Raw genomic sequence first — 25,362 nt, 5'->3', positions numbered from 1 at the left:
AGTTAATGGTAGAGCTCTGAGGAGTGTTGTTGAACAGAGAGACCACAGGGTTCAGGTACATAGTTCTTTGAAAGTAGCGTCACAGGTAGACGGGGTGGTAAAGAAGGCGCTTGCTATGCTTATCCTCATTGCTTGGACCATTGAGTATAAGAGTTTGGAATGTTATGTTGTGATTGTACAGGGCATTGGTGAGGCCACTTTTGGAGTACTGTGTAAAATTCCAGTCACCTTGCTACTGGAAAGATATTATTAAATTGGAGAGGGTGCACAAAAGATTTACAAGGATGTTAATGTTATTAGAGGCTTTCAGTTATAAGGAGAGGCTGGATAAGCTGGGACTTTTTCACTGGAGCGTAGAACGTTCAGGGGTTTCCTTACATAGGTTTATAAAATCACAAGGGGCATACAGAAGGTGAAGAGCAAAGGTCTTTTCTTCCTTCTGGTAGGGGAATTCAAAACTAAAGAGCATAAATTTAGGGTGAGAGGAGAAGGATCTAAAAAGGTACCCGAGGAGCAACTTTTCTACATAGAAGGTGGTTTGTATGGAGAATGAACTGCTAGAGAAGTGATAAATAAAGGTACAGTTTCAACATTTTAAAGACATTTGGACAGGTACCTGAATAGGAACGATTTAGAGGAATGTGGGCCAGATGCAGGCAAATGGGATTAGTATAGTTTGGGAACCTTGGTCAGCATGGACCGGTTGAACCGAGGGGTCTGTTTCCGTGCTGTATAACTCCAAAACCTTTTATATACACACTTTCAGGTATTTTGTCTCCTTGAGAAAAGATTCTGCATCTCTTTTACTCTTTCGTAAAAGTAAATTCTGGACATATGGATGAGGCAAGTCACAAATAGCTCTATAATCTACATCGATTTGAGTTTTTCAGGGAAAAGATTAGCAGATCTTTTAGTGATCAGCATCGTAGTGGAGGCATGCACGTCTAGATTAGGATATTGAAAGACAATACATAAGCATAAGTATTAACTCAATGTAACATATTTCACTTAATATAACAATAGCTAGAATATACATTAGCATGTGTTGTACAAATGATTTTATCACATAGATTTTTTGATTAAGCCTCCATGTGCAATACTATCAGTAACTCAAGTACTTTAATGTGCTTACAATCTGTGTCGTCTTAAACTTTAGTACAATATATATTCTAAAAATTGTTCAACAGTTCCAGTATGTGAGCTCTATCCAGACTAAACATGTTGTGACATATAACAGAAGTTCCAAATTATTGAATAGGTCCTTACGTCAAATGCACTTCCAAGTGTACTTAATTTTGGGAAATACAAAACATGTCTACCTTCACAAGCTCTTAAATTGAAACTAATCAATGGCACCACAAGGTAGCTTTGTGTATGTGACTGGTGACGTGTATATCAAACTATTATTCACAATGTTCTTAGATTTCCGATTTATTCTACTCAGAGGTCCGTCTTTTTCCCTGCTTCATGAACATTTTCTGGCCTGGTGAAAATAGGAAAATGGAATCACATGTCCAGCCTTGAGGTCTTGCAGGAGCAGGAACTGGGTCAGGTCAGAATTCGCACTTGCATGGCTCATAGGTGCAATTAGCTGTGTATATCATCATCTGTCTTGAGGCTTATGTGTATTTTGTATTTCAGAAGTGTGAAACCTGAAGTGTGCAAAGTGGATCTAGTAAGAGCAGGTTTGAACTTTGTGGATTTCTTTGGAAGGTCAGGGTGCCCATTTCAATCTACTCCCAGACATTTTTGGGGAGGTCAGGTGTCCTTTCGAATTGTTCAAAGTACACATGAATATGCATTAAAAATAGGACAGAATATGTTTTTTAAAAGTGCATGAATTAATTGACTGTCAAGCTTATTGGAACTGTTAACAGCTGTCAAAACAAGTGTCAAGAGGATTTGTCAAAACCAACTATCAAAGAATGCTGTCAAGTTATTTAAAAGTCCTGTCATTTAAATCTTTGAAAATAATGTCAGAGGTCTTTTAAAAAAAAGTCATTGTTTCCTATTTCACCCCATCAGTTGACATAAACCTGGCCTCCTGCCCAGCCTGCCTCTGCACTCACCAACCACTATTCTCGTTTAGAGTCTCCCAGTTAGAGTTCCAACTTAGGCTGCCCCAAACTCCAGACAGAAAATCCAACTTCCAGACAGCCATTTTTAAATGTGTGTTTGCAAAACCAGGATTTCTCCAGAATCTAGGCAGCCAACTCACAGTCCAAAATCCAGGCCGGATATTAAAAATCAAATTCTGGTCTCAAACCCAAAAGGGGCAAATAGCAAATAACTATTACATTTGCTATGCATTGCTGCTTCCTGTATTTTCGATGTATCACAATGGCTAACTGTATTTCTTCTTGCAATAACATGCACTGCAGATAAGAGTATTTCAAACTCAATCTAACATGATATAACACATCATAAACAAAACGGTATAGTACATGAATCCTTGGACTAACAACTTTCAATTTTATAAACCAGCAGCCTTATTTAAAAGATACATTTACTGAAGGGAAGACAATTGATGTCAGTTGGAAAAACCCACATGGTATTTTCAATATTTAAGAACACCATAATTTGTACTTACATCATGCTAAAAAGTAAAAATATGGCTTAAGGTTCTTTGCACAGGCATAATCAGACAGAAATGGACAGTGAGCCAAAGAAGATATCACCAGGGAAGATCTTAGACTTACATAGAAACATACGCAAACATAGAAGATAGGAGCAGGAGTCGGCCATTTGACTCCTTGAGCCTGTGTCTAGTTGAAGACGACAAGGTAGCCCAATGAAGAAGATAAATGATTTGATTTCAGATTATCTTTGAAACCAGATAAGGGAGATGGGTCTGGGTGGGTTGCTCTTCGGAGGATCGGTGTGAGCTGGTTGAGCCGAAGGGCCTGTTTCCACACTGTGGGAAATCTAATCTAATCTAAAAAATGTTAAAATTTTGCATAAGGTTCATTCTAAATTTGAATTCTACTGGATAACAATAAATATCGTGCACTGACAAAAAGTAAAAATTAGTTATACTGAAAAACTAAACACGGTTTTGATAATGCCATCATCAGAACCAGAAGCTATGCTCTCATGCAGCCAGTCTTCAATTAGATTACTACATTGATATTGATGAGTTTGAAAATGAGCATAACGTGACATTTCCACAATATTGTGATTACATTGTTTCTACTACAAATAAGATCACATTAATCTTAGGATCTTTGCCTTTGGAATAAAGTTGCATTGGAGTGGGATTTCTGACTCTGGATCCATGTTGGCTCAACCTATTTTTCTGCATTGAGGATCATCCTTTGCACACACCAAACACCATCCAGGCTTTCTGGTATCAAAAAGAATTGCTGTGCAAGGACAGAATACTTCAGCAGTTCTGCTGCACAAGAAGAGGAAATGAAGGATTCCTAAATAAAGAGAAACACCCTGTGAGTTGGATAAAGTTTTTTACTAATTTACTCAGACCAGACCAAAGCCATCAGCAGATAAATGTTTGGGACAGATTGGAGGAAGAGGAGGCTTCTATCAAAGGCCCACTGCCATTGCTTTTTATTGAAGACCCTCAGCAATCTTGTTAAATGGAGCAGAGTGGACCTGAGCCTTGCTCCCATAATTATTTATATGCCGGGGTCAGAGGGGAGTGGCAGCTACTGGTGGTCTCAGAGGAGGAATAGAGAAATTTCACACAGGCCAGTGAGGTGATGTTTGGCCTTGCAATCCAATTATTTTCACATCTTCTACTGCAATCCTACAGAGGTTTGAGAGTGATTACATAGAAACAATTAGCTCAATTTCCACCCCAAACCAGAAGTCCTTATAAATGCATTACTTTTATTGCAACGTGCTGGTGGTAATCAGAAAACCTACACGTAGTAGGCCTAGGTTCAAGTCCCACTGTTTGAGAGGCATCTCAAAACGCGTCTGAACAGTTGACTAAAATATCTGCAGATGAAGAATTCATTCTTCTACTAATACAAAATTTAAAAAATTAAGCTGCTTTAAGCAATGATTATCAGATGGCATTATGTCAGGAGGGATTTACAACTGTACCCTTACAGGCATTTCAGTGATGCACAATGTAAGTGCTTAACACAACTGATTATTTCTTGAAACTTAATAACTTCTTAAAGAAGTATATATTCCAGTCATGTTGTACCAGCAATGAGCAGAATAACCAGTTAATTATTTTATTATTATGTGCTGGTTGTAAATGAACTCGCAGCACATCTTCAAAGATTCTGAGCAGGTAAACAATACTGGTTTAATTTCTCATCTAAAGCATAGCACTGGCCTAGTAACGCACTGAGTCAACAGCCATGATTATTTACTCAAGTCCTAATGTGGAACTCAAAAGCACAACAATCTAAAACAGTAAGTGTGACTGCTACCAAGTGAGCCAAGCCAATGTTACTGTTAGCACGATGTCAGATACTTCAGGGATCTTCAAATGGTGGATTCTGGCCAACTTCAGAGCTTGGAACCAACTGCGAAATAGTTTAGAGGTGAAAGGTAGTGTGAACACAGGCCTATTAATCAACGTTTGAACCACTCATGGAAGCATTCTGGTTCTGGCTGGTTAATTGTCACTACTTTTGCTGAACAGCAGAAGCAAACAATAACTGTCAGCAATGACTGACCAGCTAGAAGTGGAAAACCTCTCAGAGTAAGACAAAAAATTGACTGTGATAATCTATATTGAATACATCTCAGTGAACACCTCCATCATTAGTGATCTGATTTTCTCTAGGAATATTAAACAAGCAATGTTGCATAATTTAACAATAACAGTGGAGAGCGTTAATTTCCTCATTTCCATGCAAAATTGGAAGAAAACATGAGTAGTTTTGTTATGGATTGTATGCCAAAAATCAAATTATTAATATAACACTCATAATAATTATCCCTGACTTTGACTGACCGTAAGTGAACAGTGGTTGAGCATCATCAGGAATGTTTGTCATATAGAACTGTAGTTGAAGTTCATTATTCTTAGGGTTAGCTTTATCTATTCAATTTTAAATGCTTTGGTCTGAAAGGTTATTAGTGATCCCAATTGAACAGAATCTTGCATGTACTTAGACTGCAAGAAATAAAACCATCACAGGGTAAAACTGCTAAACAAATGTCAAATTCACCTCAAATTAAAATTCCATTACATATTTTTGCATAAGGAATTTTGGCAGCAGAATATTGTATATAAATGCAGCTCAAGAGCTCCCTCTTCTGGGTTACAGTACTTGGAGACAAATAATGTACATTATTAAAGAGATTGATGTTTAGTGACCAAATACCATGACATGTTCCTAGCAAATATTTGATAAAGAACTCAAGTGTATTTCAAAAACTCACTAGATAAATTGAATTTAAAAGCAAAGGCAAACTGTGAGACGTACTTTGTTGCAAAATACCACCACCACTCCCCTTCTGAAAGTAGCGATGATGTCAGGTACAATTCTACAGGAGATGGCTGTGTTCCAGATCCTTGGCCAAATAGCCAATCTTGATTTGTGAGCCAAGACAGATGGTTCGTAGTTCAGTTGTGGGATGTCATAATAGAGTCTAATTCCGTCCCCAAGAACATCTATGTACACTTTCTAGAAACAAGATCACTTGACAGTAAACAGAAACAGTAATCCTGGCATGTTGATGCTCTAAAGTGTTTAAGGTAGTTATAGTGCCCAAGTTGCGCATAGTCAATCAGGCTTTGTTTTCATGACAAATACATCAACAGAGACTTAGGATGAAGAAAATATTTATCAAAGGCTGGAAGGTGTATCTCTGCCTAAGGAAATAACCTGCACATTGAACTCTTACTAGAGATTCAGAACAAAAAATAATAGATTAATAGCAGATGCTGGAAATGTGAAACAAAAACAGAAATCGTCGGAGAAACTCTGCAGATCTGATATCACCTGTAAAGAAAAAACAAAGTTAACGTTTCACATCTAGTGACCCTTCTTCAGAACAGGAACAACAGATTAATAATTAGATTTGCCAACAATATCCATGGACAACAGGAAATCAGCAGCTTTAAATGTGACCCCTCAGTAGTATAGAATGTCTTTTACTCATTGAAAGCTACTGTATTGATATAATGATCTCATAAAAATAAGATGGGTATAGGCTCACTGCCATAAATAAACCACAAGTTTCAACAATCTCAACAGCAAGACGAGATACTTTATGACAAGAAAATAAACCCTACTATAAGAAATACTCGAGCAGCATCCACATAGTTACACGAATGGAATTCAAACTGAGGCAAATTGAAAAATAATCTCTTGTACAGGAAGTTGGACATATTATTACCAGTGTGCAGTTGTCCATTGATGAGGCAGCATTTGATAGCGAAGAATTTCAGAAAGAAAGTGACAAGAAATTGAAATTGCCCTACAAGAGCAGTTACGAGTGATGACAACATCATTGAATCAGTGACACAGAGTCAGAGAGAAGCTGAGGAAACTTTGGATGGCAAAGCCTTAGAAGGTAAAAAACTCATTATCCTTTTCCTGTATAAGTTCAGAAAGGCAATCGCACAACTTCAAAAATTGAAGATTCTTTAAGACTGGTAATCAGATGGAAACCGTGTGAATCGCGAAAAACCATAAATAACATGCAATCTACATTATGTTATTTCTTTTTAAAAACCTGAATAAAATGTTCCCTCGTCATTTTTCTAGTCCAGCAAAAATCATCAAACTTTGCTGTAGTGAACATATAAATGTAGGGCTTTGTCACAGTAAGGTCTGACTATACAGATTGTCACCATATAACAGGAAAGGATGTACATCCTGGATTTCTTTTCTAATGAAGGTTCAGAAATAACCTAACAAAGGCCTTTAAAAAATGAGGAAAAGTCTTAACTGAGTAGACAAACAAAATGCCTTTAGCAGTTCAGAGAACATGGTAGATGCCTGGGATGAAAAAGTTTTGAGGAAAGGTTGAGCAGATTGGATTATATCTATCAGAATCACAAGAATCAGAAGTGATTATATTGAAATTTGGACTTTCCCGAGAGCCTTTGACAAGATGGATGCTGTGAGGAGGTTTTCCTTTTTGAATCAGTTTAGAACTGAAGGATATAGTTTAAAAGTTAAGGGTATCCAATTTAAGGTGGAAATTAGAAAAAAGCCCTTTCACCCAGAAAGTATTTTGTCTGAGGAATGCACTTCTGCAGAGACCTGTACAGTCTGAGTCATTAAGTATATTCAAGACCAAGTTGAACAAATTTTAATCAACAAGGAAGTCAAGGATTGTGGATACAGGTAAGTGGTATTGAGACCATAATCAGATCAACAATGATCTTGTTGAACGGCAGGGTAGGCTTGAGGGGGCCAGATGTCCCACTCCTGCTCCCGGTTCTTGTGCTCCCTATGTTGAAAAGCAAACCCAGAGTTTATCAATGTAAGATGTCACCAAGAGTAGGGAGTCTGCCACCACAGGGAGTTGTTGAGGTACACAGTAAAGAAGCATTTAAGAAGAAAATAGATAAGCTCAGGAAGGAGAAGGAAACAGAGGGTTATGCTTTTCGCTGAGGAATGGATGAGGATCAGGTTTAATAATGAGTTTCTATGCTGTACATTCTATGTCATTCTCAGCAGCTACACAAAATCTCACCACAGTATTAACAGTGAAGTCCCACCCCATGGCAGAATAGTTAGCAACACTCAGTGTTTAACTTTAAACATGAACAATTGCCAATTGAGTGACTTGCCAGGCAGTTATTAAAACCTGTTGCGTTATAATTCAGAATGAATTATTTTGTTTAGCAGAAGCATTGAGGGTGGAAAGAGAGTTTAACAAAACAACTACAATCTTTTTAATACAATATTTTAAAATGCCACATATTCTCTTGGCTAGAGCAAGGTGGGAAAATTATGATGTTTAATCCTCCAGGTCTCTCCACTTATCCTTTGCTGATGAAATTAGTGACTCATGGTTTAGTAGAATTACAAGGAGGGCAGGAGAATTGCTTTCATGTTTCATGAGAGCGTTGAAGAAAATAGCTAGTTTGTGACAGCAAATATTGTGCTCAGTTTGAGAAAAACGTCTATGGCAGTCTCAGTCAGACCCCAATGGAAATAAACTAAGTGAACAGTTCAGCCAATGTATTTTATTTCTTCATTTACAGAATGTGGGAGTCACTGGACTCCCAACATTTATTGCCCATTGGTAAATGCCATCGAGAAGGTGGTTGTGAGCTGCCTTCTTGAACAATTACAGCCCACGTGGTACAAGTACAGCCATAGTGCTGTTAGAAAGTTCCAGGAATTTGACCGTGCGACAGCAAAGGAATAGAAACACAAATCCAAGTCAGGATAGTCTATGGCTTGGAGAGAGTGTCCTTCAATCATGCGCAATAACCGTGCATCGCTGACAGTAGTCAGTATATTTCTCTGCCTTGCTCCCTGCAGATTAAGCAGTTTCTATCTATAAAGAAGTGATCTTCTAAAAATAAAGTAACTCACAATGCAAGATTATACATGGGAAATTACCATTCAAAGTAAATCTAAATAGCCTTACCTTAAGGACAAATTTGTTTGAGGGCATCATTGTAGAAAAACAGATCTTGCTCAACATTCAATTGCAGTCAAATAAGTTATCAACTCATTTACATGACAGGACAGTCAGCCTGAGTGAAGAGAGAAAAGTTAGTCGAAGGAAATATAATGGAAACCAACTATTAATTTAAGTACTATATTAAATGCTAAGTGCTATCAATGGAATTTTCATTTAGGAGTCAAAAGATTGTGAGTTTTAGCCATTCTATATAACATTAGCACATAATTCAGGTTAATATTTCTGTGCAGTAGAGAGGGCAGTCCAATTTTACAGTCATTCAGGTGAAATTGTAAACTAAGGCCTCATCTGGATGGTTCAGGCAAACACAAAAGATTCCACAGAAATTACTTCAGGAGTAGGAAACTTTGTGCGCTAATCCAATCTTGATCACTCAACCAAAAGCATCAAAGCTTTCTGTCTTATTATTTACGATATCTAGCCGTACACATAATAAATCTAACAGTCCTTCAAGACCAACTGACTTGGAATGCTCTGATGATGGAAAGGCATTATGTAAATGAGTTATGCACCTTTAAAACCTTTTAAAAATGTCAATAATACAAAATGTTCTGCCATTTATTGAAATTTAGAAACCTCAAAGGCTGTACTGCAAGATTGGTTGTAATTCAGCACTCTTAGTTCCTTCTGTAGTCTTCTGCTCAGGAATACTTACACGAGGTCAATAACGACTGTAGTCAAAAGCAAACTAACTGTTACAAATGTGATGTCGTTACCGGTGAATTTCTACTTCCTTCAAGTTACTATATTTCAGATAAAAATTAAGCTTATGCTGTTCCACATAGGGAACACTCCAATACCATGGAAAATTAGCTTACAGCACAGAACCAAATCATTCAGCTTAACCCACGTCTATTTCTAACAGTATAAACTTCTCTACCATTCTCCCTCATGAGCCTATTTAATTTACCCCTTCATGAGAATGCCCCAGATAGTCTGATGGCGAGAAAGTCATTGGAGCAGCCTACAATGAAATAGTGCATTGGGACCATATGGAATCCCAGAAGTAGCAGATTCTGGAGAAATTGGAGATCTCAATTTCCAGTGGGCGGCACAGTGGTTAGCACTGCTGCCTCACAGTGCCAGAGACCTGGGTTCAATTCCCGACTCAAGCGACTGACTGTGTGGAGTTTGCACATTCTCCCCATGTCTGCGTGGGTTTCCTCCGGGTGCTCCGGTTTCCTCCCACAGTCCAAAGATGTGCAGGTTAGGTGAATTGGCCACGCTAAATGGCCTGTAGTGTTAGGTAAGGGGGAACGGGTCTGGGTGGTGGCGCTTCGGCAGGTCGGTGTGGACTTGTTGGGCCGAAGGGCCTGTTTCCACACTGTAAGTAATCTAATCTAATCTAATCAATGGAATATTTCCTTGCATAAACGAAGAATCCATTAAAGTTGGCAAGTCTGAATGGCGTTGTTTCAGTTAAGCTAATAGTTACCCAGAAAAATAGTGGATCAAAATCCTAGTCTGACTCCTGAGTAACCACTCACCAACTCCAATGAGTCCTCTTCCCAAACGGCCCACTCAATGTACCATGGTTACAAACCTCATATCCCACTGGGTCACAATATACCTGGCACAGTCTAAAGCTCTGGGACTGGACATATCCCAGCATAGTCCTGAACCCGAGGCCGGTCACCACACAACATAGAGTTGTACCTCCAAGAACGGATGTCTGCACCACAGGCCTGAAAGGGACCAGATGCCTCTGCCAGACCTGAAACACAAGGACACAACACCTACCTCCCTGCTGCTAGCTCTTTCACTAACCCAGAATCTAACTCTCCCCACTCGGCTGAGTCCAGGACCACCTCTCCTAACAATAAATGCCAATCCCTCCTTTCTGCCAGACATTTCCACCCAATCTCCCTTCACAAAAAAAAAGAGCCCAACCTACCCAAAGCACTCCATTTCTTACCTGGCACCATAACCTCGCACAAAGCTTACATGCTTACCCTTTCACAGCAGCTGTTAAAGTGTCTGTCTATGCAGCTGAACATTTCAATCATGATCATCCATTGCTTTTCGTCATTTATAAGTGATTTGGATATGAACGTAGAAGGTATAGTTAGTAAGTTTGCAGATGACACCAAAATTGGAGGTGTAGTGGACAGTGAAGAAGGTTAGTACAACGGGATCTTGATCAGATGGGTCAATGGACCAAGCAGTGGCAGATGGAGCTTAATTTAGATAAATGTGAGGTGCTGCATTTGGGAAAGGCAAATCAAGGTAGGACTTGTACGTTTAGTGATAAGGTCCTGGGGAGTGTTGCTGAATAAAGAGACCTTGGAATGCAGGTTCATAGTTCCTTTAAAGTGGAGTCACAGGCAGATAGGAAAGTAAAGGCGGCATTTGGTATGCTTGCCTTTATTGATCAGAGCACTGAATGTAGGAGTGCAGGTTAGGTGGATAGGCCATGCTAAAGTGCTCATAGTGTTCAGGGATGTGCAGGATGTGTTGGTCAGGATGGTCTGATGCGTTAGCCATGGAAATGTGGGATTGCGGGGATGTAATGGAGGGGTGGGGTTTGATGGGATACTCTATGGAGGGTCACTGTAGACTCAATGAGCCAAATGGCCTGTTTCCACACCGTGCTGATGCTCTCATAGCATAGGAACATATACCACAGAAACAGACCCTTTGGTCCAACTCGTCCATGCCGAACAGATATCCTAAATTAATTTACTCCCATTTGCCAGCACTTGGCCCATATTCGTTTAAACCCTCCCTATTCATATAATCATCTAGATCCCTTTTAAGTCTTGTAATTATACCAGCATCCTCCACTTCCTCTGGCAGCTCATTCCATATGTGCCCTTTAGGTCCCTTTTAAATTGTTTCCCTCTCCCTCTAAAGTAGTGCCTTCTAGACCTGAATTCTCCTATCCTAGGGGAAAGACCTTGTCCACTTACCCTATCTGAGCCCTCATGATTTTATAAACCCCTATTTCATGTACGCTCCACATTTCTAAGTGCCTGTGATCATAATGACCAGCTAGAATTGAACAGCTCAGTATTGATAAAAAAAAGGAGTGGAATGACAATCTGAGACTGCCACTGCTTGGAACACTGTCCCAGTCAATGACCCCTCATCAGAAGATCTGATGAGCAGTCATCACACTGGAATGTTGCTCTCTTTCTCTCCAAGATGTTACCTGACCTGCTGAGTTTTGCCAACTTCCTTTCTTCTTGTTTTAAATTTTCAACCCCTTACTACAAGCAAAAAATGAGGGCTGCAGATGCTGGAGATCACAGCTGCAAATGTGTTGCTGGTCAAAGCACAGCAGGCCAGGCAGCATCTCAGGAATAGAGAATTCGACGTTTCGAGCATAAGCCCTTCATCATTCCTGATGAAGGGCTTATGCTCGAAACGTCGAATTCTCTATTCCTGAGATGCTGCCTGGCCTGCTGTGCTTTGACCAGCAACACATTTGCAGCCCTTACTACAAGCATCTAGATCACAATAGTAATTAGATGCTGTGTGTGCACAAAAGCAGATGTTTAACCAACTAAAATGGTACTGTTTAAATTAAACAAGTAATGCAAATTATTTTATCGCTTTAATAACAGAGCATGTTTGATAAATCAAATAGTTTTTCTTTTCTCTTGTAATAGAATGCATGATACATATCAGAACTTGACCGGCTAGACAAACTTTATAACTGTGGCATTGGTTTGCAGAATGATTGAGAGCAAAGCGATGGGAATCCCCATTACTCAAAGGTTTACTCTTCAGTCTTATCAATGAGCCAGTCATTCACCAACAAATCCTCAAGTTCTGGAGGCTTGACATGTTTAGATATCAGATTACAGAATCTGCCTTGTGGAAGAGTTCCAAAGTACCATTACCAGGCATGCCATTTCAGAGTCAACTTGATCTCAGACAGATCCTGGTCACCTTCCAAGCCTTTAAACAGGTGATTCAACTTCATTTGTCAGAATGAAACTTATTTTAATCTTACTACATTAGAGGGACTTTATAAATATTAAGAAATTAGAATAACATTTCAATTTGTAAACTCTGCCATGCATTATTTTGTTGCTAGTTTCTTTTTATTCACCCCTTCTGTGGAGGATTGACTCTTAGCTGGGATATCATAGATGTTGAATAGCCTCCTTTAACTCATTCATATTTTCTTTTGTGTGGGCATTAAGAATGACTGCCAATACATTATTCAACTTCATGGATCATCACAAGAGAATCCAATCCAGTGCTTATCCGATATCCACACAGCTGTATTTCCAATAGGAGTTACTAGAAACCAGGAGCCTTTGTCCCTCCTAACTGATAAACAGGTCCCTTGAAGTATCCCTACTCTCACTTTGGTTGCGTTTAGTTCACAGAGCTGTCATTATTCAGTATATTATGAACTTTCAGACAATACTTTGCAATTCATTATTCTGAGATTATGCTTTACTCATCTAAGAATCTATTGGCCTGCAACAAAGAGAGTGATACAATTTTTCCCCTTCAGAAATTGCTGGAAAAGCTCAGGTCTTGCAGCATCCATGAAATCAGAGTTAATGCTTCGGGTCCAGTGACCCTTCTTCAGAACTGCAAGGGTCACCGGATCTGAAATGTTAACTCTGATTTCTCTTCACAGATGCTGCCAGACCTGCTGAGCATTTTCCAGCAATTTCTGTTTTTGTTTATGATTTATGTAGCACCTACAGTTCTTTCAGTTTCAATTTTCCTCTTCATCTGTATTTAATCTTTGTATGCAATCATGTGAAAGGCGAGTAGTGTTGCAGTTTTCGAATCATCCAGGGCAAAATTATGATTGTAAACAACCTTTGTTTTCAAATTCACAAAGAAGTTTGCTGCTGGTTTTAATTTAGGACACTCTCTTGGAGAGTAAGAAAACACAAATAAACCAGTTTAATCACTAGCAGTAAGAAAACAGATTCTATCTCTGATGCAGCACATCTCAAGGGTTAAAGAAGTCTTCTGGAGTGTAATGCACTTACAAGAAAATTAAAGCACGATTAGGCCATTCAACCGATCAACCATGCACTGCCGCTCCATATGATCATGGCTCATCCTCTTTTCCAATGCCCTACAAGCACTGTTTCTATCAAGCATACTCTGCTATTTAATATGATTATGGTTGATCTGCTTATCTTAAAGCCATGCAAGCACTGCCTCCTACAACCCTTGACACTTTTAGCTTCTAAAAATCTATCAATATATTTGGTGACTTCACTGCTATAGCCTTGTGGTAGGGAATTCCATTGGCTCACCACTGAATGAAGAAACTGCTCAGTTCAATTTGAAATGGCCTTCCACACATATCCTGAAACTGTGACCCCCTTGTTCTGGAACTCACTAGCTGGGGAAACACCTGGACTGCACCTGGTCTCTGTGGCCCTCTGAGAATTTTATGTTTCAATGAGATCCCCTCTCATTATTTTGAACTTCAGTGTACACCAAGCCCTCGTCAACCCAATCTCTCCTCATACAACAAACCTCCAAATCCGAAATCAGTCTGCTATATCCTGACTGCACTCTCTCTATAGTAAATATATCTTTTCCTAGGTAAGGAGTCTAAAACTACAAACAATACTTCAGGTGTGGCATCTCCAAGGCCCTATGCACTGCAGTAAGGCTTCCTTACAATTGTTCTCAGACCCTGTTGCAATAGAGGCCAATATACATTTGCCTTCCTAACTGCTTTCTGAATTGACATCCTTGCTTTCATTACAAATATATATCATGACCCTTTCTACATCAATCTTTCCTAATCTATCACCCTTTAAATAAATTTCTGGCATTCTGTTTTACCCACTAAAATGGTCAACTTCACATTTATCCATTTTGTGCTGTATCTGTCATGTATTCGCCCAATCAACTTGTCTAAAGCACATTGAAACCTCTTTACATCCTCCTCCATTCACGTTTCCACTTAGTTTTGTCATCAACATTTTTGGAAACATAACCTGACTCCCTCATCCAAGTAACTGATAAATATTGTGAATAGCTGGGACCCAAGCACTGATCCCTGTAATACCCCACTTGTCACCGCCTTCTATTCCTCAAATGACCCATGTATTCCTACGTTCGGTTTCCGATCGCCAACCAATTCTCAATCCATGCCAGTACACTAGCACCAATCCCACATACTTTTGCACACTAACCTCTAATATGGGATTTTATCAAAAGCTTTCTGAAAATCCAGATGCACTCCATCCACTGATCTCTCTCATCTATTCTACCAGTTACGTCCTCAAGATACTTCAATAGGTTTGTCAAACATGATTTCCCTTTGATTTTGTATGTTGATTTTATGTACTTCCATAGGTGTTTTCTAAGTGATAAGGACACTTCATAGTGACTCCAGTTGCTGCTCCAGATCATAAATGTGAATTTCCAGTAGCTACAACTGGATACAGTTTTTGCACATATGGTCACCCTGGACACTAGAAGTGTCTCCAACCTCCCATACTGCACTGGAGGAGCACTCCACTGGGCCCAAGCTGCCTCATCATGAATTAAACAAATTACTCTCTTTCTGTTTATTTTCTGTTTTAATTATAAATATATACCAGGAACCTTACCTATTGTTTATGCTTTCAAACTCTTAATCAAAGACCGATTTTTACTTTAAAGACTGGAAATTTCCTCCTCTCAGAAATCTTGAATAAAGTCAATCTATAAATACCAAAGAAAGCAATTCATTTCATAACTTGCATTTAAAACTAACAATATTTTAAGTTTGTAGGTGAAAATATAATGAATAATTTCAGATTCATTTTAGCCAATGCTGATTTATTGACTGTCAGATGCAGAGTACCTTAAAAAAATCAGAATATTGAAATACTCAGAATACTTCACATTAAGTTACTGTTGAATTGTTACTGCTGTGTGGTTCACTGAACATTAAGTAACTTTTACAATGTGCTTACAAGCAGGCTGATCAAGTCTCAGCTTGTTTACAGTTACAACTTACACCCAATATCTACAGCCTCTGCAACTTGGACTAAAATATACTGGAGGAGCTGTCAAAGGATTTTTGCCAGACTGAATTTAAACAGATCTCTAAACATAACCATGCTGGTTGGCAATTGACTATAAAACTGCACAGGTGATTTAAAAACAAGGCAATTACTTTAACATAGTTTCTGAATTCTGGCATTCAATGCACAAAACATGCAACGAAGTCTAGTCCAAACATATAATTCCTCCAATCAAAAAAAAATCTAGCTTCACCTTTTGTAATCTCTCTGATCCAGTTGTACCCTCTTATCAAAGAATAAGGAGGCTGCTTCCTCCAAAGTTGGCTACTGATATTCCAGAACAATCACTTGTGGTTACAAATGAGAAACTCCAAGAAGAGTCCACAGTAACATCCATTGGACCACTTTTTGAGATTGTACTTCTGTACACTACAGGGTACGAAATCACAAGTGTTAATCTCTACCAGAAAAGCAGGATCTTTGTTCTGGGATCAGGACACAAATGCAGGAATTGTTTCCAGATCCTGACCAAACATAGCATGGATACCATGCCTAACGCAAGTTTTGCGGATTCGCCAGAGAGTGTACTCACCACCCAACTAATGGACAGGAGCAAACTTCCAAAGTTGGAGGGCCAACTGGAGCCCCTCCAGCAGCAAGAAAGCTGCAACCTCCGTGGCAGATAAAAGAGGAAGCTGGCTCCTTAAGGTGGAGAAGCACTCTCTCAGCATTTCTAAAATCTTTGAAAATACAATGGGCCACAGCTAACCGGATTGTGCCTGTATAGTGGCCTGTATCCATTAGCAAGTTGGAAGGTTAGGGGGCGTAGGAGTGAGAGTGAATGATTAATAACTAATGAATCAGAATACTGACCCTTCTGGTCTGCTACCAGAAGGCCACCTAATTTTTCTGGCTACCTTTTGGCCTCTTCAGCGGGGATCACTTGTTGGCTAGAAAATTCCAGTCAGCATGCTGGAAGGACCCAATGGCCTCAGTTGGCTAACCACTGCTTTGTGACAGGGAGCATCATTCAGGGTAGTTATCTGTCTGCTTATAAATAGCATGGTGGTAAGACCATGACTGTATACCAGCTTGCCAACAAGTGGCTAAAAATTCCAGGCGGGTCCACCTCCATCCTGTTTCCTGCACACTTCACAAGTTCTACAACCTCTGTAATACAGGGTGTTAGATTTGCAACATACTACATTACCAGGCCAACTGATGTATTCCAATGTTAATGGTCCCATATATTTCTGGATAATTTTGAAACTTCTGCAATAATTGACGGAGTAAATCTGACATTATTTGCTCAACAACTGTGACTTTCCTCTCCCATTTGAGATGTGTGGGTTTTAAGTTTCCTGAAACATATTCCAATTATAATTTTGCCATTGAACCAAGTTATCCTGAAAGGTTTACAGCTATTTTAAATATTTAAATAGATATGTATTGCAAGTTTTGCACCAAGTAATATATATGGAGCACCTGACAGCAGGCCTAAAGTTTTGCCTATGCTTTGAAGGAAGCAGTATGTAGGTTTATTTTATAAATTATTGCAAATATGAAGAGCATACCATAAAATGGGTAATTTTCAACCAACGTTCCCAGTAGGAAACTGATGGATCGGATTCCATCAGTTTCCCAAGGGACACACTTGTTAAAATTACTTCCATTCTTTTCAGTGCAAATAAAATGAAGAATGAATGAAAAACATAACACTTTGCGCACTTTTGTAACAAGTTTCTCAATCCACCCTGATACAGAGCTTTGAAATTTGTCAATTCAATATGACAGCCAAAGTTTTACAGTGTACGCCCAAGATTTGTTCGTTCATGAGTGCCATTCTTGAATTCAGGAGGTCGAAAAAGTTCCATGATCAATAAAATATTTCTGTACTGTAACTAATGTTGTAATCTAGTAACTGTAGCAATCAAATTACACACAGGCAATCCACAAACAAAATAGATGATCTAATAATCCATTTTAGGCATAACAGTTCAAGGCCGATATTAGCCATCATATTTACTTAATTTTGGATGTCGCTTCTGGGTATCTTTCATGCCCACCTAAATGGGTAGACAGAACTTCAGTGTTATCTGGCTTAAGAGCTTTATTTAAATCTCTGAAAGCAAATTGCTCCTGGCTTCTGGGTTCCTCTGCAATGTTGGAGAAGGCTAAAGCTGAAAATGTGTTGTTGGTTAAAGCGCAGCAGGTCAGGCAGCATCCAAGGAAAAAACTACCTTTCACATTCCTTGTAAGGATACAACCCAACCCATCCCTTTCTCATGGCACTGCAGCTTTCCAAAGATCACAGTAGGTATGTCACAACTTTACTAAGAACAATTTCAAGTGAAATTCCTCAACAGTTTTCAGATCCACTAGGATTCTCTTTCCTTTGGATAGATATAGTAACAGTACTCAGAAATATAAATGGTTATGCATGCCTGAAATAGAATCCAGACTTAGAATAGCAGCTGTCAACAATCAATGTTCATTGTTCTCCATAGACTATTGTCATATTGCCTTCCTTTAAGGAACAAATTTTGATGGTTGATATGTAAATTATCAGTAATTAAGTGGGCCCAATTCAGTTCCTACTCTCCCACGCCAAAGCAACTTTCCACCAGCTCCCAATCGCCCCTATCCATATCCTATTCCTTCACCCACCACCTACTCCCCTTCATCCCCACCACCCACCCTGCACCACCCCCCTGCACTCCCACCCCTCCACCCCACCCATGCATCCCCACCCCTGCACACCAGCACCAACCCCTCACCACCTTCTGCACCGCACCCCCAACCTCTCAACCCCACCAACCCCTCACCACCCCCTGCATCCCCACCCCCTGCAACCCCGCCCCCACCAAACTTAACCACCCCCTGCACCATCACCAATCCTTCACTACGTACCCCACCACTACCCACCCAACTGCTCACCACCCTCTACACCACCACTCCCACACACCCACCAACCCCTCACACCACCACCCCTCAACCCAAACTCCACACTACACCCCACACCACCAGCAACCTACCAACCCCTCACCACCAGCCCCCCACCCACAACTCTTCATCACGCCACACCTCACCGTCCCCCTCACCACCCTCCCACCCCCCAGTACTCCCAGCACCTCCACCACCCTCCCACCCGCTGGAACCACCACCACCCTCCCAGCCCTGAACACCACCACCAACTCCCCACCCTCACTGACCACCACCTCCCCATCCCTCACTGAAACCCCCTCACCGACTCCCCTCTCCCCGCCCCTCACCGACTCCCCTCTCCCTGCCCATCACTGACCCCCTACCCCTCACTGAAACCCCCTCCCCACCCACTGATTCCCCTCTCCCCACCCCTGACTCCCCTCTCTCTGCCCCTCACTGACTCCCCGCACCTCACTGAAACCCCCTCCCCATTCCCCTCACTGACTCCCCGCCCCTCACTCCCCACCCCTCACTGACTTCCCTCTCTCCACCCCTCACCGACTCCCCACCCCTCACCGACACCCCACCCCTCACTGAAACCCCCTCCCCACCCCTCACTGAAACCCCCTCCCCGCCCCTCACTCACTCCCCGCCCCACACTGACTCCCCACCCCACACCACACCACTCATGGACTTCCCACCCCACACTGAAACCCCCTCCCCACCCCTCACTGACTTCCCGACCCTCACTGAAAACCCCACCCACCCCACACCGACTCCCTCCCCTCACCGACTCCCTCCTCCGCACCCCTCACCAACTCCCCTCCCTCCCCGCCCCTCACCGACTCACCCCTTCCCCTCACCGACTCACCCCTTCCCCTCACCGACTCACCCCTTCCCCTCACCGAATCACCCACTCCCCGCCCCGCCCCGACTCCACCCACCCCTCCCCGACTCCACCCCTCCCCACCCCCACCCCTCTCCGACTCCACCCCTCCCCACCCCGCCCCTCTCCTCGACCCCACCCCTCCCCGACTCCACTCCACTCCACCCCACCTCCCCTACCCCTCCCCGACTCCATCCCTCCCCGACTCCATCCCTCCCCGACCCCACCCCGACTCCACCACTCGCCGACTCCACCCCACCCCGACCCCACCCCTGCCCAACTCCACCCCACCTCCCCGACCCCACCCCTCCCCGACTCCACCCCACCTCCCCGACTCCACCCCACCCCTCCCCGACTCTACCCCACCTCCCCGACTCCACCCCACCCCTCCCCGACTCTACCCCACCTCCCCGACTCCACCCCACCCCTCCCCGACTCTACCCCACCTCCCCGACTCCACCCCACCCCTCCCCGACTCCACCCCACCCCTCCCCGACTCCACCCCACCCCTCCCCGACTCCACCCCACCCCTCCCCGACTCTACCCCACCTCCCCGACCCCACCCCTCCCCGACCCCACCCCACCTCCCCGACTCTACCCCACCTCCCCGACTCCACCCCACCCCTCCCCGACTCCACCCCACCTCCCCGACTCCACCCCACCCCTCCCCGACTCCACCCCACCCCTCCCCGACTCTACCCCACCTCCCCGACTCCACCCCACCCCTCCCCGACTCTACCCCACCTCCCCGACCCCACCCCACCCCTCCCCGACTCTACCCCACCTCCCCGACCCCACCCCACCTCCCCGACTCCACCCCACCTCCCCGACTCCACCCCACCTCCCCGACCCCACCCCTGCCCGACTCCACCCCAACCCCCCGACCCCACCCCTGCCCGACTCCACCCCTCCCCTCCCCGACTCCACCACTCGCCGACTCCACCCCTCCCCGACTCCACTCCACCTCCCCGACCCCACCCCTCCCCAACCCTACCCCTCCCCTCCTCGACCCCACCCCTCCCCTCCCCGACCCCACCCCTCCCCTCCCCTCCCCGACCCCACCCCTCCCCTCCCCGACCCCTCCCCTCCCCGACCCCACCCCTCCCCTCCCCTCCCCGACCCCTCCCCTCCCCGACCCCACCCCTCCCCTCCCCGACCCCACCCCTCCCCTCCCCTCCCCGACCCCACCCCTCCCCAACTCGACTCTACCCCACCCCACCCCACCCCTGCCCGACTCCACCCCACCCCTCACTCCACCGCTCCCCGACTCGACTCGACTCGACCCCACCCCTCCCCGACTCGACCCCACCCCACCCCTCCCCGACTCGACTCTACCCCACCCCACCCCTCCCCGACTCGACTCTACCCCACCCCTCCCCGACTCGACTCTACCCCACCCCACCGCTCCCCGACTCCACCCCACCCTACCCTGACCCCTCCCCTGCCCGACTCCGCCCCACCCCTCCCCGACTCCCCTCCCCCAACACCGCCCCTTCCCTTTTCCCTCCCCCCCTCATGCCTCCCCTGCCCCCCTCATTCCCGCTCCCTGCCTCCCTCACTAACCGTTTCGAACCCGCCGCCTGTTCAAATGGGGGTTCACGCAGCGCATGCGCTAACAGCTCGCGCTCGCCGGCTAACGGTCCGCCGGGGGGCGAGGGGCTTTCTGGGAGAAACTGTCAAGATACAGCGATCCCCATCAGCCCCGGGAACAGCCGAAAGCCCCCTCCCCCGGAGCCCAGCGCCTCACACCTTCTTTATAACAAAAACATGTATTCAATGATACATAGCTGCCTGCGCTCATGCCTGATTTTTGGGGTTTTTAAAAAAAAACTGATAATACATTTCGGCCCGGTCGCAGTTATTTTTTTTTAAATTTGGAACAGTTTATTTCATTCGGTGCCCCGTGCTTCCTTTTATTTGTTTTGTTCACGGTGGAGCAGGAGTGAGGCGGGCAGGTCCTTGGGCCTGTGTGCAATGGCGGAGTGGCTGAAGGTGAGTGAGAGTCTGAGGGGGAGAGGGAGAGCTGTTCTTCCGGCTCATTTAAACCCTTTAAAAATCATCCCCATACACGTACATAACACCGCAGGCAGAGTCTCAGCTGAAGCGCTGCTGTGAGGTGAAGTACTTCCTCGTTTCTCGTGTAGGCCTTTGAACCCTTTTCCCCCACAGTTTGCATTTGAATAGCGCCTATCTCCATCTCCAGACACCCCAAAGCCGCTTCGTGTCCCTGCACCCTATGTTTAAATGCCGGGGCCCGGAAACTGTCAAATCTTCACACAGCAAGATGCCACAAGCGTGTTAATGAGGTTAACAAGGTGATGCGGTGGTGCCCAGTTTTGGACTGGGGTGGGACAAGGTTAAAAGTCTTAAGTCAAGATCGGAGTGGTGCTGGAAAAGCACAGCGGGTCAGGCAGCAGGAAAATCGACTTTTCGGGCAAAAGCCCTTCGTCAGTGAGTTTAAAAATCTCACGACACCAGGTTCCAAACAACAGGTTTATTTGGAAGGGCAAGCTTTCCGAGCGCTGCACCTTCATCAGAGACTTCACCTGACGAAAGGGCAGTGCTCCGAAAGCTTGTACTTCCAAATAAACCTGGTGGACTATAATCTGGTGTAGAATGACAGAGATGTAATTTTTTTTGTGCCCCCAATGTTGATTGCGAGACAGACAGGCTTAGGTGGAATGTTGTATTTCTGTTCAACAAGGACAGAAGTCGCATGACACCAGGTTATAGTCCAACAGGTTTATTTGAAAGCACAAGCTTTCAGAGCGCTGCGCCTACATCAGATGAAGTCGCGACAAAGAAGCAGCACTTCGAAAGTTTGTGATTTCAAATAAACCTTTGGACCATAACCTGGTGCCTTGTGACTTCTGACCTTGTCCACCCCAGTCCAACACTGGCACCTAAGCAGCATTTCTGTTTAACAGTTCAGGCAAGGTTGAAACCATTCAGTATATCTTTCTCTTTTGCTATGTTGTTTACCAAACTGAGATTGCTGAAGCAATGATAGAAGTCCCCAGTTTTGAGAAAGGGTCACTCGACTTGAAACATTAACTCTGATAACTCTCCACAGATTCTGCCAGACTTGGTGAGCTTTTGAGGCAGTTTCTGTTTCTGATTTTACAGCATCTGCAGTTCTTTCAGTTTTTAATGAGATTGCTGAAGTCTCACTAAATCTGAAACGTTGGTTCTGGTTTCTCAATAGATTCTGCCAGACCTGCTGAGTTTCTCTAGCTTCTTCCATTTTTGTTTGAGATTGCTCAGTTTCTTCTTGCCTGACGACACACTTTTTATTAAAAGTCCCTGTTTAATCTTGGTGCCTTACTCGTCTTTGAAATGAGTCACAAGCACATTGACTCAAGACTGCTTATTATTTGATCTTTCTAATTCCTGTCTTGTCATAAAGTCCAGCCTTTCTTTAGGTCAATAGTTCACATCCTAACATTCTCTGCAGCCATCTATCCTGATCTCTGACTTCATTGATTTTAAAATCTTAATTTTCAATTGTCTACATGTCTCTGCTTTACCCTGTGTCTAATCGCCAATATTGTTCTAACTCTCCTAACCCTTCTGACCTCTTTTAACTGCTGTGACATTCATATTTCACTGATTAAATGTTATTGTATTGGCAGGTGATTGTTTAAATCAGACATGAGTCTTAAAACTGTCTGGAAAAACTACAGAGTTTTAATTGTTATGGGAACAAGTCTAACGTTGATTCATTGGGGATGGTACAATATGAAGTCTAGTGAAACCTTCAAGAACAGAAACCAAGACTATATTTCACAGCCAGAAATTGTGACAAGCATCATCCAAAAGGAAAGCAGACCAAAGGCAAATTAGTGACTGGATTTGCTAGGTAAGCCATACTCCCTTCATAAATTATGTCAAGAATAGGAAAATCACCTCAGAAATTATGATGGTTGAAAATTGTGCTAAAATACACAAAACTGGGGTATAAGTACTTTGTAGCATCTCATCTATTTTGTAGCAATACAAGCAAACGACTGTATTTTTGAGATGCAAATATCCCTTTTAATTTTATTATGAATCTGGGAGAGCAGGTGAATAGTTTCAAATGTCTTTCGTGCTTTCCTTGAATTAGTCAGAGATCATGCTGATTGTCTTTGTAGAGGGGGAGGTAGTAACTCAACAAAAACACAGAGGGGTTTAGACAAAAGATATATGTTTGATGCCGCTTTTGTCAAGTTCTGTTAAAACATCCTTAACTTGCAAACTGCGATTGTTTGCAAATTCAACGAAGAAAAGTAGGATTTGGTGTAATTTCTGGGGCTTTTAAATAAAGATATGGCCATCGATGGTAATCCAATATATAGGAACTTAGTATGTACTGAAATCCGCCAAAACCATTACTCTTATTATTGAAATGACCAAGATTTGAATACAATTCCAAAATTGGGAACCCATTATGATCTTGGTAATGCGATAATTGAGCATGATAGTAGTAGAGTTCAGGAGAAGAAGGGGACATAAGTGAGAAAATAAACTGAAAAATGGGTGGCAAAATTTAATTTTGGATATATTTGAAGTGATTACAGTTTGTGAGCAATAACATGGAAAGACAGTTTCATCTAATTGGTGCTAATTTGAGGAGGATGTATGAACTCGTGAATTCTTTAATCTTTGAAGGTGCCAGGGCAAATTTAGAAGGTGGGTAAGAAATTGAATGGGATACTTGGCTTTACAAACATACAAACAAGGTCTAGGAGTAAACCCTTCGAGCCTGCCCCATCATTCAATAAGATCCTGACTGATCAGGTTTCTTGCCTTAAGTCTGCATTCCCTGATAAAATTTATAAAATCATAGAGATGTACAGCACAGAAACAGACCCTTCGGTCCAATTTGTCCATGCAGACCAGATATCCTAACCTAATCTAGTCCCATTTGTCAGCACTTGGCCCATATTCCTCTCAACCCTTCCTATTTATGTACCTGTCCAGATGCCTTTTAAATGCTGTAATTGTACCAGCCTTCTCCACTTCCTCTGGCAGCTCATTCCATACACAGACCACTCTCTGTATGAAAAAGTTGTCCCTTAGGTTCCTTTTATATCTTTCCCTTCTTGCCCTAAATCTGTACCCTCAAATTCCGGACTCCCACAGCCTGGGGAAAAAAAACCTTATCTGTTTACCCTATCCATGACCCTCATGATTTTATTAACCTCTAAAGATCACCCGTCAGCCTCTTACAGTCCATGGAAAACAGCCCCAGCCTATTCAGCTTCTCCCCATAGCTCAAATCCTCAAACCCTGGAAACATCCTTGTAAATGTTTTCTGAACCCTTTTAAATTTTACAACATCCTTCCAATAGGAAGGAGACTAGAATTGGACACAAAATTCCACAAATGGCCTAACCAATGTCCTGTAAGCCACAACATGACCTCCCAATTCCTAACCTTTCACCCCTATGCTTAACAAGAATCAATACGTCTCTGCCTTAAAACAAACAGATACCTAGGGGTGCAGGTACATAGTTCCTTAAAAGTAGTGTCACAGGTAAACAGGTTGATGAAAAAGGCATTTGGCACACTTGCATTCATTGGTCAGAGCATTGAGTACATGAGTTGGGATGTAATGTTATAGCTTTATAAGACATTGGTAAGGTCACATTTGAAGTTCTGCGTACAATAACTGGAAAGGTGCAAATCAGATTTACAAGGATGTTACTGAGATTGGAAGCTGCATTATGAAGAGAGGCTAGGACTTTTTCTCTCAAGAGTGGGACAGAGGGGTGACCTTCAAGTTTTTTTAAATCATGAGGGGCATAGATAAAGGGAATAGCCAAGGTCTTTTCCCTAGGGAAGGGAAGCCTTCCCAGGGAAGCCCCAGGGAAAAGACCTTGTCTACTTATCCTATCCATGTTTCTCATGAATTTATAAAGCTCTGTAAGGTCATCCCTCAACCTCTGATGCTCCAGGGAAAACAGCCCCATCCTATTCAACTTCTCCCTATAACTCGAATCCTCCAACCCTGGCAACATCCTT

The 25,362-nt window shown here is 43.0% G+C and overlaps 1 protein-coding gene across 2 annotated transcripts in view; it reads right to left on the bottom strand.

Annotated features, from left to right (window-relative positions):
• slx4ip (SLX4 interacting protein) overlaps window positions 1-21,109 on the bottom strand; it is a 105,369-nt gene extending 84,260 nt beyond the window's left edge. Inside the window, exons 1-2 of one of the 2 annotated variants that reach the window (XM_060831838.1) lie at window positions 20,920-21,109; window positions 8,539-8,647 (exon numbers count right to left, since the gene is read on the bottom strand). In XM_060831838.1, the coding sequence (XP_060687821.1) occupies window positions 8,539-8,595 (57 nt within the window). In that variant the 5' untranslated portion in view covers window positions 8,596-8,647; window positions 20,920-21,109. The remainder of the gene's footprint in view (window positions 1-8,538; window positions 8,648-20,919) is intronic. The other variant, XM_060831839.1, reaches the window with a different exon arrangement.
• Between the last annotated feature and the right edge of the window lie 4,253 nt (window positions 21,110-25,362).

Source organism: Hemiscyllium ocellatum, chromosome 10 (assembly GCF_020745735.1).
Source record: "Hemiscyllium ocellatum isolate sHemOce1 chromosome 10, sHemOce1.pat.X.cur, whole genome shotgun sequence".
NCBI classification, from domain to species: domain Eukaryota; kingdom Metazoa; phylum Chordata; class Chondrichthyes; order Orectolobiformes; family Hemiscylliidae; genus Hemiscyllium; species Hemiscyllium ocellatum.
This window is presented reverse-complemented; position numbering and strand designations above follow the sequence as displayed.